The sequence below is a fragment of the Amblyomma americanum genome, chromosome 1 (genome assembly GCF_052857255.1).
Source record: "Amblyomma americanum isolate KBUSLIRL-KWMA chromosome 1, ASM5285725v1, whole genome shotgun sequence".
NCBI lineage: Eukaryota > Metazoa > Arthropoda > Arachnida > Ixodida > Ixodidae > Amblyomma > Amblyomma americanum.
Genome location: NC_135497.1, coordinates 210,422,627 through 210,438,869, shown reverse-complemented (window position 1 = coordinate 210,438,869; position 16,243 = coordinate 210,422,627). Strand labels below are relative to the sequence as shown.

The following is a 16,243-nucleotide window of genomic DNA, read 5'->3' as shown; positions in this document are numbered from 1 at the left end:
TAATCTTAGAGCGTGGGGGGGGCGGGGGGGGAGGGTAGTTGTTCCGGTTTCCCAGGAGATGCCCTCAACTCAGCGTGGCCAGCTCAGCCAGAAATCAGCCACCAATTGTCAAAGGGGTACGGGGGTTTGGTGCCCAGCTTTCGCCGGTCACAAGCCACAGAATGGGTTGGCGTCAAAGATTCACAACAAAAACAAGCTTTATGTAGCAAAGAGACGATACAGAGGAGCTTTATTCCCTCGTGAGTCGTAACAGCACATAAAAAGTGACATATAAAACAATGTAACACATGCAAACTAAAACTAGAGAGAGGCTACAGTAGAAAGAATATCTTGCAACTACAGTGCATTAACACGAGACGCAAACAAAAGAGAACAAAACTTGTTTGTCAGGCAGTTCGACAGCCCGACGACCAGGAGGTCATGATGAGGCCATCCGCAAGACTGGCAGGCACTTCCACGCCGATCCGTGGTTGGGCGGGAGGTATTGACTGACGCGAAAGACCTGCGGTAATGGTTCTTCGAAGCTTTAACTCCGTCACGGGCTGACTGACGGCGCTGAGCATCCTTCATATATAGGGTGTAGATGAGCCTCATGTAAAAATATTTGAATACATTTATAACCACTGTACAGCCATCATATTCCCCCATAAATTTAGAAAGAAAATTCCTCTAAGGAATGGTGCCAGGCAGGGAGACACGATCTCGCCAATACTGCAGACCGCTTGTTTATAGCATGTATACAGAGGCCCGAAGTGGGAACAGTAAGGGATAGGAGTTAATAGAGAAAACCCAAGTAATCTGCGATTCGCTGATTACATTGCATTGCTAAGTCACTCAGGGCATGAACTCGAAAGCATGATCAACGAGTTAGACTGGCAGAGCAGGACGGTGGGCTTCAAAATTAATATGCAGAAAACTAAAGCAATGTTAACAGTCTCGGAAGTGAACAGCAGTTTATGATTGGTAGCGAGGCGCTGAAAGTGGTAAGGGAATACGTGTACTTAGGGCAGGTAGACCGGATTACCAGAGTGAAATAACTAAATGGCAGTTTACCAATATCTCTTATGGGGTTTGTAATAGTAGGATAATTACGTTCTCCCCCATTTAACCGCGGCTGACACAGTTCAAAAGCACCCGAACCCCACCCCATCATCGCGCGCATTACCGAGCGCACGCCGACCACGGCGGGCCTTGCTCTGAGGGAGACAAAGGAAATGACACTCTGGCTGACACAAACAGGCAATTATTGCTACAACAAAAACGCCAGCTAGCTACAAAACACGCTAACGCTAAAGAATCGAGGTCATCCGACACAGCAGCAATGTTACGAGCGAATGTTCGCCCACGCTGGGGCAGGGGAGATACTCCACGGCCGGACCTTGAACAGACCCACGCGCCAGGAATTACATGCTACGGAGGCTTCTCCTGGTCTTCATGCAGTCGAGGCAGGTCTTTCAGCAGTGGTAACGCCGACAGCGTCCACTCAGACTTCCGCGGTATTCCGAAGGCCGTGTGGAGGTCTCTGTTGGGACGACTCACATGGCCCATGGACTCCGTGTCCGCAGGCCCGCGAAGAGAACACCTGTTGAAATCTGCAGGCCAGGATTTTGCAGTAGTCGCCAGGGTAACAGCAGCCGTAGGTGACTGCTGACTAGTCTCGCCACAGCTGCCCGGATGGATGCGGCGAACAGGATACAGGCCGCTCCGTCGCAGCAGGCGGCAGCGAGACGATGTGCCCAGGACATCAAGCCTGGGTGGCTCCACCGGATCTGCATGATTTCAGAAACGCGCTCCGCATATCTTTACCATAGGTCACGGGAGATGAAACGGCGTCCACAAGGGCCTTGTAGCACAATGCTTAACTCTATAGCAAAACGTGTCGCGCGGCTGCGCCAACGCAAAGTTCGAGTGAACAAAGCCCTTTCATGAAAGGGTCTGCCCAGTTCGTGCGAGGCTATAAAAACGAGTCGGCAGCAAAGTGCGCCCCTCCCAACGTCACGGTCCGGTGGTCGTGTCTCCGCTGACGTGGTACAGGCTGCTCCGAAAAGCCTTAGGCCCACTACCACCCTGACAACGACCGTAAACAAAACAAAGACCAGAAACGGATTACGTGCGCGCAGCCGCGAAGAGACATCAGCTCTGTGGGGGGGTCCTACCCCGCTCACTGCTCGAAGTAGGTTCTGAGCGGTCGGCGCCCACCGTATCGGATGGTGTCGAAGCGCCCGGTGCCGAGCTCCATTACCAGCGAGCTCGTAGCGGCCCCAGGCCACCCGGCTCTCGGAGCCGCGACTCCCAGTGTACGCGGCTTCCGTGTTCACTCGCTTCGGACTTGACAACTTCTCGGGCAGTAGGTCTCGCGCTCCCTGGATGCGTACCAAATGGTTCCCGTGCTGAATAAACTCCAGGGAAGAAAAACTTGAAGAAGAATGCGCAGAGCATGTCGAAAAGTTCAAACATGCTACAGTGTTATCCACCTCACACTCAAGAAAACCTGCTGCAGGTCCTAGCGATCAAAATTCACGCTAGGCCTAGCATTTCTCAAGTCCGGAATAAGAGCGTCCCTCGACCCGAACAGACGGTACTCCAGTGTTTCAAGAGCAAGCCGCACGTTGGGCGCCAGATGTGGGGTTTGTAATAGTCGATAATTACGTTCTCCCCGCTTAACCGCAGCTGACATAGTTCAAAACGCCCGAACCCTACCCCGTGATCGCGCGCGCTACCGAGCGCCCGCCGATTACGGCGAGCCTTGCTCTTTAAGGAAACAAAGGAACGACACTCTGGCTGACAAAAACAGGCATTTATTGCTACAACAATAACGCCAGCTAGCAAAACAAAAATACGCTCAGGAATCGAGGTCTTTCGACTCACCAGCAATGTTACTAGCGAATGTTCGCCCACGCTAGGGCAAGGGATATTCTGTGCCCGGAGGGGACGAGATACGGAAGCGAGTCTCCCCGCCACTTCCTCGCCCCGCTGGCGAAGAGCGGGGCGGCGCGGCCGAATGTCAGCGCGTGTCGAGTTTCCCAGCCAAAGCGGTAGTCGTCCCCTCGCGCGCGCGCTGCAATCGCTCGCTCGTGGCGCTGCGACGTTGGCGCCCTTCCTTCTTAATTAAAATAACTAACTATGGAGGGTGCATCGCGGGAAATCAAACCAAAAAGGGACGAGTGGGGCGCGTCCCATACCCTCAAGAGAAAAGTTTGTAACAGCTGTATCTTACCGGTACTCACCTATGGGGCAGAAACGTGGAGGCTAACAAAAAGGGTTCACTCAGGGTTCAAACCCCTCAGGAGGTGAGTTGCGAAGCATGACCAATGAGTCGGACAAGCAGAGCAGAACGGTGGGTCTAAAATTACCATGCAGAAAAGCAAAGTAATGTTCAACAGTCTAGCAAGGGAACAGCAGTTCGCAATTGGTAGTGAGGTGCTGAAAGTGGTAAGGTAATACGTCTGCCTAGGGCAGCTAGTGACCGCTGATCCCCATCATGAGAGGGAAATAACTAGAAGAATAAGAATGGGGTGGAGCACACAATGCAGGTTTACTCAGATCATGAATGGCAGTTCACCAACAGCTGTATCTTACCGGTGCTCACCTATGGGGCAGAAACGTGGAAGCTAATGTAAAGGGCTAAGCTTAAGTTAATGACAACGCAGCGAGCTATGGAAATGAAAATGGTAGGTGTAACGTTAAGAGGCAGGAAGAGGGCAGAGTGGCCAGGGTCAGGGCAAAAATGTTGGTTAATGACGTCCTACTCGAAATAAAGAAGAAAGACTTGGGAAGGGCATGTAATTCGAAGGCAAGATAACCGCTGGTCCTTAAGGGTAGCGGAGTGGATCACAAGAGAAGGCAAGCGTTGCAGGGGGTGGCAGAAGGTTAGGCGGGCGGATGAGATTAAGAAGTTTGTGGGGATAAGGTGGCATCAGCTGGCACAGGGCAGGGGTAATTGCAGAGATATGTTAGAGGCCTTTGTCCTGCTGTGGGCGCAGTCAGGCTGTTTATGACGATGTGTCTGTTCGTAACTTCGTGCCAAGGGAGGTGCGCTCATACACACAGCATCAACAGTACAAATCACTCTATCATTCTCCTGCCAAAGCACGCGTCGCTATTGGTCAGACAGGAGAGAGAGGCTTCGGAAGGTTCGAGTCACTTCTCCCCGACGGAGCGCCATCGCACGCAAGCGAAGTGGAAAGGGCATCATCCGACACACACAAAGTTACGCGTTCTCCATGAGTGATCACGGGCTGTGCCTCCAACCTTCTTTATCCTTCCACGGTGCGCGTGAGTGAGATTTCTTTCGCGCCGCGCCGGCTTTCGAACTGCGTGCCGATTTTTGTAACTTTCTACAACGTTGCCTGCTTTGACGCCAAACACGCTCTCACAGCCCAGTAAACGCCGCGCCGAAGTGCTGCGATATTTAGGCGTGACCACGCACGGGGAAGCGCCTCTGAGGCACTGAGTTCGCACTGCCCGCGTTATGACCTTTTTAGCCGTGCGACCTTTCGGTCCTCACTGGGTCGGCTCGCTCGACGCCTTCTTTTCTCTTGCTTACATCGCAATGATGAACACCCTCAGAGTGGCCAATACCATACACACGGCCGCTTTTACGGCATCGCCAAACGCACTCCCGCGATAGTGGTGCTAAGTATTTTCGGTCGTTGTCGCGTAGACTCGGCGCACGTGGCGGCCCCCCTGAGCTTTCTAGCCCGTATATGGTCAACTGCGCGTCAGCTCGAGAGCCTCCGAGATTCGGGCCGAAGAGCCTAAACGTTCCTCTCGGGGGTTCCTTTGCTTACGTGGGCGGCGTTTCGAGGTTCAAGCGAGCCGGAGTGCGAAGGCCGTTATCGCTGGGGCGCAATTTTCCCGCTCGGAAACTTGTGGGCTTCGAAAAGCACGCGAATAAATTTAGCACTCGCAACGCGGGCGCCAGTGTCGGTGCATCTTTCACCATCAGGCAGTTTTATCGCTCGAAAAAATTGTTTATAGGCATCAGCACTCGATGCCATTGTTGGCTCTGCTTTTACGCGTATTATGTTCTTATATTAACCAGTCTGTTTCATTCGTTGCGTTTGATTGTTCTTTAGCCGTGCCTCTGCCCAGGAATTGTTAATCGATAAACAAGGACGTACAGGCGAGGAAAACGAATAAGCAGCACAGGTCAGATGAAAGTTCCTAAGCATCGGCTTAGTTGTCTGAGAAAGGAGCTCATAAGCTACTCAGTTTGCAAGTTTCTGGTATATTTTTCCTAGCTTCAATGTGAAATGCTATATTTATTCTTTGGGTTAAAAACATACATAGAGCTTCGTCACTAGAGGAAGTTTTGTACTGGTGATGCGGACTTTCTGGGACTTGTGTGTTTTCTTGATATAATTTATACGGACACTGCAGAGTCAGTAATAAGTCATTTTCAAGATCAAAGGCAGAATAATTCAGCAAATAGAACAGCAAAGAATTTTAGCCGACTTTTTTTCTCACCTACTCAGATTTCTGAGCTAAAATATAATGGGGTTCGATTCAGTCAGTGCTGCAGCTGTACAGAGAACTCTTCTTGGGATATTTAAGGTACAGTACACGGGTGTTTTCGAACACATGCAAGACGAATTTGTATGCCCTCCAGACTGTACAAGGTCAGGCTCTTCGCACATGCCTGCGTCCCCTCGCAGCGCATCGACATTTGCAACCATTGCTATCACCGAGGGCTACTCGATTTCGACGTAAAGTATAGGGAACAATTTATTCCTGTCGTGACTGTGCGTCGCAGAGCGCTCGCACCGGGCATGCGCGATGATGGAGGATGTGACCTTCAAGACGCGCCAAATGCCAGTCATCTGCGATTATTCGTTCAGGCTAGGTCGTGTTTTTTGTGGAGCCCTGTCGAGTCACTGGGTGCAAGCGCAAAATGCAGGAAACGATTGAACAGCGGTATGCCATCAATTTTTGAATTCGACTGGAGAAATCAGGTACGAAGACGTTGGGAATGATTCTCCAAGTGTTCAAGGATGAAAGCATATCACAAACTATAGTTTTAACTGGCACAAGTTCTTTAAAATTGTCCGTGAGAGAGTGTGGCGGACCAGCCCCGCGCTAGACGGCTGTCAACGTCAAGAACCAACGACAACGTGTGCGTGAAGTGCTGAATTCAGACCGTTGTTTAAGGGGGCAAATGGTCGGAGATGAAATTGGCATTCATAAGATTACAGTGCACAGCATTATCCCACAAAATTTGGCTATGCGAACGATCTCCGCTAAACACGTCCCGAAGATCTTGACGGACGAGAAATAGTGACCTTCTGCAACGCGTTGCAGACCTCGGCATTTGTAGCGAGAGCTACATTACGGTAGCATTTCGACCCTTCGGAATGGCGGCGCCGTGGCGGTGGCTATGCCGCCACGCTGTCACGTGGTTGGTCAAGTGGTGCGGAGCAGCTGCCGGCGCCGTGGCTGATCACGTGGTTCGTCACGTGCTTGGTCACGCCACCAAGTTCTACCCGACCAGCTGTAGCTATCGGGTCACTCCAGGTTAACCAAAGCTAAACCACCGCCAATTTTTTGGACAACGTAATCACGGGGACAAAACCTGGATATTTGAATACGACCCAGAAACAAAGTGGCGAAGTTCCGAATGGCATACTCAGGCATCATCTCGTCCAAAAAAAGGCTCGAATGAGCAAATTCAGAGTAAAAACCATGCTCATCGTTTTCTTCGACACAAAGGGGGTTGTCTATTACGAGTTGAACCTGAGGGTCAGACAGTGAATGGTGCTTTTTACCTAGAAGTGCTAAGAAGACTGAAGCGAATGGTCAAGCGAGTGAGGCCAGCCACCACCGGAGATGGAAATTGGAAACTGCATCACGACAATGCAAGCAGCCACACCTGCACCAACATCAGCGACTACCTTATGATAAACGAAATCGCGACAATTCCCCAACCCTCTTACAGTCCTGTCTGGGCACCAGCAGACTATTTCCTATCTCCAAAACTGAAATCCTCCCTCAAAGGACGCCCTAATTGGATTCTAAATGCCGTCTAAGAAACTGGCACGAATGCCCTTAAAGACATTTCGGAATTCGCCTACCGGGGAGCCTTCAAGTCGTAGAAAAGACGTTGGCAAAAGTGTGTCACCGCTCAAGGGACGTACATTGAAGACTTTTGAGGCATTGTACTGATATCTTTAATAAATCTATTTCTCCGAAGGTTTTCTCGATACTTTGGTCAAAAACCTTGTATATTACCCTTGACACACTGCGGACTCACATATGTCATCTAAAGAGATACCCCAGCAGCACCTTGCGTCAGGGCTTTTACAGAGGCCACACGCTGTGTCTTCAAAGGTAACGGCAGCCCACCAGTCGTCCATCCTATCGCAATTCACCCCGGCGGCTCGGCCTTTCCCTGCGCTCTGGTGTCTGCGGAAGCCGTGTGTGTGCCTTACAATTCCAGGCATAGCGAAGAAATCGGACTCCTCTACGCCGGCCCTTAAGCAGTTGACAATCTCCCTACTCTGTGCCGAGTATAGTGACCGCACTCTACATTTATATATACAGATGGCTTAATGTCAACCATTACTTCAGCTTGCGCCGTACTCATTCCTGCGAGACAAGCCAACATTAAACAACTAATTTTGCATCAGGCAACCTCCTTTGAGTCAGAATTTGCCGCTCTTTGTGCAGCTGTTCAGTACATCGGTGCACAAGCACTCCATAAATGAGCTAAATTCTGCGATTCGAAAGCTGCCCTACAATGTCTCAAGTCTGCTTTACGCCATGGGGACCACGAACAACTCGTAGCGGAGATGCGACATCTACGACACCAGGCACTGGAAGTTGGTCATGACACCATCTTCCAGTGGCTACCAGGACACATTGGCATTGTCTGAAACTATGCAGCTGACACTGGAGCTCGATCGACCCACGGCCGTGCCAGCATTGTCCCGATATCACTGACAAGAGCCGACGCAGCAAGACATCTTCGAGTGCTTTGCCAAAACAAGACACTAGCGTCATGGTCTGCCCCTGGAGACTCGGCATGCCGTTCGCACCACCTCGACCCCTTACTTCAACTCAATCCACCATCCGGCCTCTCTCGCTGCAATGCTACGCTATTGTGCCACCTGTGGCTGGGAGTGGCGTTTACAAATTCCTACTCCACTTAATCGCAATGGCAGACTCTCCTGCTTTTGAGAACTGCGGGTGCGATGAGGCAGTTAAGCACTTACTTTATGACTGCCCTAGGTTAGAGCGTGAGCGTGTCCTCCAGGCCACAACACTCCGCCGGTTAGATACTCATCCTCTCACAGAAGCCCAGACTCTGGGTACTTGGACTAAACTTTCCTCTCAGAAGAATGCTGTGAAGGCGCTCTTGAAGTTCCTGAAGGACTCAGGATTACGTTCCAGCTTGTAACCTTTCAGGGTGTGCCCTGCCTACTCTGTTGGTAATGGCCTACAGACATGTGAAAGTGTTCTCTCTTTCCTCTCTCCCCTCTCTTTATTTCCCTCTGTTCCCCTTCCCACCTATAGGGTAGCATACTGGGCATCGCCTAGTTAACCTCCATGCTTTTCTGTTCACCTTTTTTCTCTCTCTCTTAGCCGATTTGGCTGCTGATTAGCTGAAGTTGTGCATGAAAGGCTACCACTGAAAATGAGTGCAACAATAAGCGCAAAAACATAATTTTCTTATCTTTTTTTACTTTTGGCCACGTGGTCGGTCACGTGGTGCGGAGCAGCTGCCGGTGGCGCGGCGCCGTAACTGGTCACGTGGCTCGTCACGCGGTTGGTCATGAGACCATTCATGTGGTTGGTCACGTGGTGCGGTTTCCAGAGAATGCGCAGACCGGCGAGGCGCGCGCAGCGGCGGCGGCTCCGGCGCGCCAGCTGTGCGCCGTGTGACGTCACTGCTCCTCGCGCATGCGCAGCACGGCTCTCCAGGAGCCACTCGAAACTGCTCAACCTCGGCCAGTGTAGCTTACGCTACAAAAGTGCTCCGTGGGACGCCGACAGCTTCGTTGTAGCTCGTCCGAAGTATACTGCGGAACATAAATGAAATGAGCGCTCAGTGAAGGAAGCAAGGCAAGGAGATTAGGCGGGACTAAGTCCTGCCTGCTGTCCTAAAAATAAAGAGCGGCATAAATGAAGGCACGAAGAAGCACAGAAGGCACTGAAAAGTTGCAGGAAACTGAAAAGCCTGTTTAGTTCTTTTTATTCTCTGCTTCCTGTCTTCTTTACAGGAGACGAGTTTCGACCAGCGAACCTAGGTTGACATATGTCCTTCAGCAATCTGCTTTTCCTGGTTTCTCGTTTTCTGCCAGATTATCGTCAAATTGGTCGCTATACAGCCGAAATTGAAGGCAAAAGAGAAGGAGGCAGCCATGTGGAGAGTTTGTTTCTTGACATGCCGAGTACAAAGTCGACGAGCTTAGACACGAAGTAAAGCGCGCAGCTACAAGAAAGATGTGTTATGCACCGTGAACTAATAAAACATGTTAAAGTTTTCATAACAAATGGCTGATTTCTAGTTTGAGCCGAAGAATTAAAAAAAAAAGCTTTCGGTCTGGTAAATCCCGTAAGCGCAGCGTACATACTGTTTACTAGCCTAAAGGGCCTTAGAAAGAAAGTGAGGGCAGAACAGGTCGATTGATGTCCACCCTGGAACTGCTTAAAAACTAAATTCATGAAAGTACAGCCTCAGACCGCTATTTAATGCCAAAATGATGAACGGCGGATTTGGACGCTTTGTCTTTTCGTAACTTCCTGCATCAGCGGGGGATTATAGAAGTGCCACATTGCGGCATAGGGTCGAGAACAAACAAGACATTGTGTGCTCCTGTCCTGTGTGCTCATTTTCTCGGTTCCATTGTGCTGCGCTATGTCTTCTAATATGCTCACATATACGAACAAGCTCAAACTACCACTTTGTTAAGACATTCTCCGCGTTGCTCTTTGCTCCTTGCTATTTCTTCTTTCTTGCATCCTTCGTGTCTATCGCATTTCCATTCAGTTAAACTCTCTTTAACCTAGTAGTAGAATGGCTTTCGAGTGCGGACCATCATATCCAAATAAAACTTCGGTATAAAGGTATGCAAGCAACGGAGACAATTAACACCGATTCAATTCAGTTCCGCGGCAGGTTGTTCTGGTGTAACTGATGATAACGGAATTTGAGGCAACGAGCGGATTACGCCTGATCGAAAGAAGTTGTTCAAGCACACGTGCTTGTTGCCATGACATAATCTCGTGGCAGACTGTGAGAGACTTTTACCTTAGAAACTTCGTCTGATCCCAGGTGCCAGAAGGACATGATTTCTTTGATTAGCGTTACACTGCAAATAATCAGGTGATGAGTAATGAAATGTCAATGACCGAAAGTTTAGCAAAAGAAGAACAGAACGGCCGCATAACTCGTCGCCCAGAGCCCAGCCAAACACAAGATTCCATCGTGGAATTCGAGCTGTCTAAACGCGGCTTCGGGACCGCCAGGACGCGGCTAACGCGTACTGAGCTCTCTACCTTTGCCTGCTTTTGAATGAAAAACAAGTGCTAGCTAGTGTATTCGAAAGCATACAACAGTTGCTCTTCACATTAAAAAGAGCCTGGCTATCAAAACTTTTTATGGCGTGAGTTCTTTTACGGAGCCCCCCCCCCCCCCCCCCCCCCCCCAGACAAAGCTATCGCGGCTACCCAGCCATCGCTCGGTGTTTTTGTGGCTTTACTTTGCTAATTCGCAAAAATGACAATAAAATTTTTCTCTAATTCTGGAGTTCTCTTATTAGAACCGGTTTTGAAGTTGTTCTCATCGACTTCGGCTCAATATTTAAACGTGACTTTCCAGCACGGCTTGCACGCTTTTTCGCAATCTTTTGGATAGCATCGTGATAAAGTCGCGACTTCACTGTTGTGACGAGCGCATCTTATTACCCCTGTTTACATGAATCCCATGCGCTAGAAAGTTGATGTCATGCGATGCGCCAGTTGCCTCATTCATGTAAACACGGCTACATGCCTGTCTAGATGTCTCACAGGCCCGTTTTGGTGCTTCTTAGGTGGCTGCACGGTTAGGCGCCTGCTGTCCTCGAATTTAAACCAAGATAAGCCATAAGATCAACTTAGCCGGTTTTTTTTTATTTCTTGATTGCACAAAGCCACTGCTGGCCGGCCCTGCCTATGACGCCTGTGTCTGGGACGAGTCGGTCGATCGTATACTTTGTGGTTGCCTTCGCTCAAGCTATGCTATGCCAAGACGTAGCGGCAGGCGACACGATGTGCACTTAACCGCCTTCATACTCGTCCTTTGTCGAAGTACAAATTCTTCGAATGGTGACCTCATCGATGGTCACCACTTGATGCTTGCTAGACTGATCCCCCGCTTCCTAAACGTCACACTTGAGCGACAGTGCGGCACGCCTCTGAAGTCAGTTATCGACGATCTTCTTCTCTTCTTCGTTCCCCTCTTCACCTGTTCCCCTAAATGAAGGGCAGCCAACTTTTGCGCCTTTCCTTTTCTTCCTATCTCTCAGCCGATGGCTGCTTAAAATTGGCATAGTACACTGGTTTCATTGCAAAGCTCGCTCCACAGCGATGCAGAGGTGCTAAAAGGTAGCAAAGAAAACTTTGAATAATTGCACACTAAAGGAAGCTGCAGACCTTACATGCTTAAAAAGGCGACTGCAGCGTGATAGACGTGGTAAAGTGTGCTGCAGCAATGCGGAATGCATTAACTCATGGTGCCATGAATTGCATGGAAATCTAGCTTGCTATTAGAAGCTGCGGTAGTGCTGTGATATATATGGCAATTTATTCATTTTAGACGAATATAAGCAATGGAACCGCTTATGAGGAGGCGTGGCCAGCCTAGCTGTCAATGACCTGCTTTCTTTCAGCGTTCCTCATTGCCAGTGCGGAGTTATGTTTTGTAATATATTGGCTGCTTTGTACAGGCTGTGCATTTGGAAATGTAATTTCGTTTATGGGCGCATAAATGCCTATTATGGCGCGTTACGCTATATATGCTGCTTCCGTAACTATTTATAAAGCCTTCGAGTTGTTTCCTAAGTAGCATTTACTAGAACTGAAAGAGGTGTGGCGCCCCCAAACTCCAAAAGCCAAGGTTAACTAGGACTAAGTTGTTAGGAAGCAACTCTGCAGCAGTCTCGATGCATTATGCTGGCTGGACGCATGCTCACCATCTTTCCCGTGTGTCTTTCTCATGCGCAGCAGCGACCGACATGCGCTCCCCCCGGAGGGTCGAGCAGCCTAGCTGTGACCGCGGCGGCAGCCCCGGCCCCGTCGCCTCGCACGTCGCGGCGCCGCCGCGCCCCTTCGCGCCTTTCAACCGAACTGCCGGCCGGTGTGACGCTGGGCCGGCGCAGAGCCGTCACTACCACAGACCACAAGACCTGCGCCCTGCTGCACACCAGGCTCAAGGGCATCCGCCTCGAGGACATCGCGTGAGTGCACCACCCTCTTATGCACTTGCCCCGTCGCGAGGTTCGCGTCGTTTACTGGCACGCGAAACCATGGGGCGCCAGGGCCCAATGCGCAACATGATGCTCGACTATAGCGTAGTGCACGTCGTTCGGCAGGAATCAGCGGTGCTGCTCACGGGCTGCTCTGGATAAGGTGCCGTAAGGACTCTTGTGGGAAAGAACTCACGCAGCTGCTTTGATGCGCTGCCTGGGAGCCATAGGTGCCACGGTGAGGCTCATGTAAGCCCACCAGAGTCCGTCGCTTGACAGTTGTTTTTACTCGGGTAGTTCTGTGGACTTGCGATACGCGCAGTTGAAAGAACAGGAATCTATGCAACGAAAGTTTGCCAGCTCTTGGTTCTGTCATAACCGTGAGCTTGCAAGCGTTCTTTGCACTCGATGTGCCTTGCTGTGGACAATAGAAAGAAAGGAAATATGTCTTCTGAAGAGCCGATGCGAAAACGCTCCGCATTAGAGACAATAACTTCATAAATTCATAAAACTATTTTGCAGGAGCCTTTTTTTTTGTAGCTTGTATGGTAAGCGTGTTATTATGCATGCACAGGTGTATTTTGAAGATAGTTGCCGGTGTAGGCTTGAGTACGTTTGTGAGCATCCTTACGGTTCATTGGAGGTAATTCGATCCAAGCGTTCTTTCTGGTTGCTGTTTCAAACGCATATTTCATGATCCCGCACGTCTAAAATCTGTCTACTTGATTTCGTCTCGTGAGCCACCCTTCAGCCGGCCCGCGGGTCACTGAGTGGTTCTTTTTCTCTTCTGTCATTCCACGTTTGGTGACTTGGTCTGTCTCGCCAGTTAAATTGCCTTTTTTCTCGCGGAGAAGCAGGCCGGACTTCGTGACAGATCTTGCATTTCCAAGTTTTATTCACATTTCCTCTGCGTGAATTACCCGACTGAATCTTTTACAGATTGCAGTTCATCAAACTGCATATTTATCGCTAATATTTCAACTTTACGGAGCACCAATGGCACTGCATCTCTGTGCGTAAGGTGCTAAAAGCAAGAAATTCTGTTTCGCAGTGCGCATTTTTATTGTGGGCGAGTCGTGAACGCATAACACATCCGTGTTCAGACTTGGCACGCATGATCAGAGTAGGCGCAGAGACTGGCCGGTTCAGCTTAGCAGCGATTGTGTGGACGTCGCTGCCACCTTGTGTCGCGCGCACTGTCGTGACAATTTCCCAGACGGCGTCAGGCCAAGTCCCTGTTTGGGAGTGTTACGTGCGCGCGCTTGTTTGATCGGTTCAGTTTTATGAACAAATACTGTTCTAAAAACTCTGACACACTGTTTCTTTTCTTTCACATTATGCTGATCTTCCTTCTTTCACTCCGGATCTGAGCGCATACATCATCACAATGTGTGAAAGCGAAAGCCAGTAGTCCGTGATAACCGAAGAGACATTAACACATTTAATATTATGCATAAGAGGTATAACCACGAACTCTGTGTGCTCCTTTGCAGTGTCACTGCGCATGCGTACTCGCAACAAAATCTACCTAGCCGCTTATTTCTCCGAACGTTAGGAAGGAAGGAAACGCAACACTACTGAAAAAAGCTGTATGGTTCAATAACCTCATACAAGCTTCATCATAAAACATAATGCAAGCATTATACAAATACCATACAATGTCATACACTGCCCTACATTGTTATGCGTTATGTATGATGTGTTCATGATATAGCTTATGTCATTTGAATGACAAAACATGTTTGAAGTTAATTCAAAATAGAGCTTTTGTTCAGTAGGGAAGGCACAAACAAACCTTTGTTAACTTCTTAGAATGAGTTTCGCCCCGCCACGGTGGCTCAGTGTTTATGGCGCTCGGCTGCTGTCCCGAAACACGTGAGTTCGATCTCGGCTACGGCGGTTGAATTTCGATGGAGGCAAAATTCTAGAGGCCCGTGTACTTTGCGACGTCAGTGCACGTTAAAGAACCCCAGGTGGTCGAAATTTCCGGAGCCCTTCACTATGGTGTCCCTCAGCCTGAGTCGCTTCGGGACGTTAAACTCCCATAAACTAAACCATAAACCAAACCAAACGGATGAGTTTCGAATAGTTGCTAAGGGCCCTTTACTTGCCAAAAAAAAATATAGGAGCCGTGGCTACATGCCGTCACCGTCTGAATACCTTTCGCAAGGAACGGACACGTAGGACTTTTGTCATCTGTTTTGAGGCTGAAACATTTAGGGCCACTGATGTCGCACTAATTTTTTCTTTCAGTGTACTGAGGGCACCTGTTCGAACAACATCAACTCTGACATTACTATCTTCTTGAGACAGAAATATCACTCCTGAGTATATAGAGAACAGTATGCTGAGACGCCTTCCAGCTCCCCATACACCAGTGAACAGGACGTCTGGCATAATGTGAGCGAAGTGGTCATCGGTCATTTTTGATAAATTGATTCAGTGTCAGGCGCTTTATTCAGCAGCACAATGATTACCTCTATCTCAGATACCTGAGTTATGCTAAAACGGTAGGCTGAGGATGAGGCAGTGACGGATAGGATGTCGTTATTGGAGTATAAATTGATATGTGCAGCATTCGCGCTAGCCACACTGAGCGTAGGTATAGTCACGCACGAAAGTTTATGGGGTGTGTATTCGGTTTTAAAAAAAAAATTATTGCTGCGTTGCCTGGCTACTCAGTCAACTGGTATTTATTCCAGTGGATGGCGCATGTATGTCTACTCAACTCGAGACAGGAAACAATAGTGCCTACAAAGACGAACACAACGGTAGAACGACGCAGTGCAGGGCAAGTGTTCATCTTGGTAGGCGCTATTGATTACTGTCTCAGTTTAGGAGAGCGAGTTGACGGGCTAGTTGGTATTGCATGGTGTAGGAGCAGCGCTAAGAACAGGACAGAAGTCAAACATCCGTCCCTGTGCTTCCATGTTTGACTTCTGTCCTGTTCTTAGCGCTGTTCCTACACCACTGTCTCAGTAGTATGCACCATCTAGCCCAAACCGAAGTTCTTCTAAATTATGTCTCCTCAATCTTCTAGATTTTTCATTTAACCGACTTGTCTGACCACGCGGAAATAAATTTAGTTTTTTTTTTTGCAAACCAGCATTATGTAAACTTTTGTCCACGACTGCACATACATGCCGCTTCTACTTTCGGCCTAAGCCGGTAGACACAAATAACAGTGGCCAACCGTGTGCGTGACTTTGCCGCTCTTTTCCGTTGAATAGGTCACCCGTGCATGCCGAAAGAGGTGTTACTTGTGCTGAAGTTGATCAAATAAAAAGCTAAAAAGCCGTAGCGGGCTTTGGAGGAGGGGCGCGCGAGATAGAGCGAAAGATGAATATAAGAGCCCGGAATGCCATAGCGTGACTCGATAAGTGGCCGAGCTCATAATGCACTGATATCCATGCAGCAAAAGAAGAAAGAAAGCAAAAGAAAGAAGGAAAAGAAAAAAGGCTAAGAAAGCTCGCACTGGCATGTACCATCGAAGATGTGAGTTGAACAAACTTTAGGCAAGGCAAAACACATCGACGTAACCATATATGTTATCACCGTGACAGGGGCAATTTTGTCGTAATCGGAATGCGCACATAGCTTGTTTCCAGGGCGCCTTACCAGTGTAATAAGCGTAGTTTCCTCATTTACTTCAGGGGCGCCATGCGAACGCGCCCAGCCCGTTATCCAATGAAGGGAGAAAAGAGGTAAAAAAAAAGAATATAACGAAGGAGAAGTATGAGGCAGGGTGAAGGAACCGTACCACATTAGACCGGCGCAGCTTGAAAAAGTATTTACCGCCG

At 49.2% G+C, this 16,243-nt stretch overlaps 1 protein-coding gene across 9 annotated transcripts in view; it reads left to right on the top strand.

Annotated features, from left to right (window-relative positions):
• Window positions 1–16,243, top strand: part of cac (calcium voltage-gated channel subunit cacophony) — a 530,251-nt gene that overhangs the window by 226,177 nt on the left and 287,831 nt on the right. For all 9 annotated transcript variants that reach the window (XM_077648390.1, XM_077648387.1, XM_077648389.1 and 6 more), the window contains exon 3: window positions 12,202–12,434. In XM_077648390.1, coding sequence (XP_077504516.1) covers window positions 12,202–12,434 — 233 coding nt within the window. The remainder of the gene's footprint in view (window positions 1–12,201; window positions 12,435–16,243) is intronic.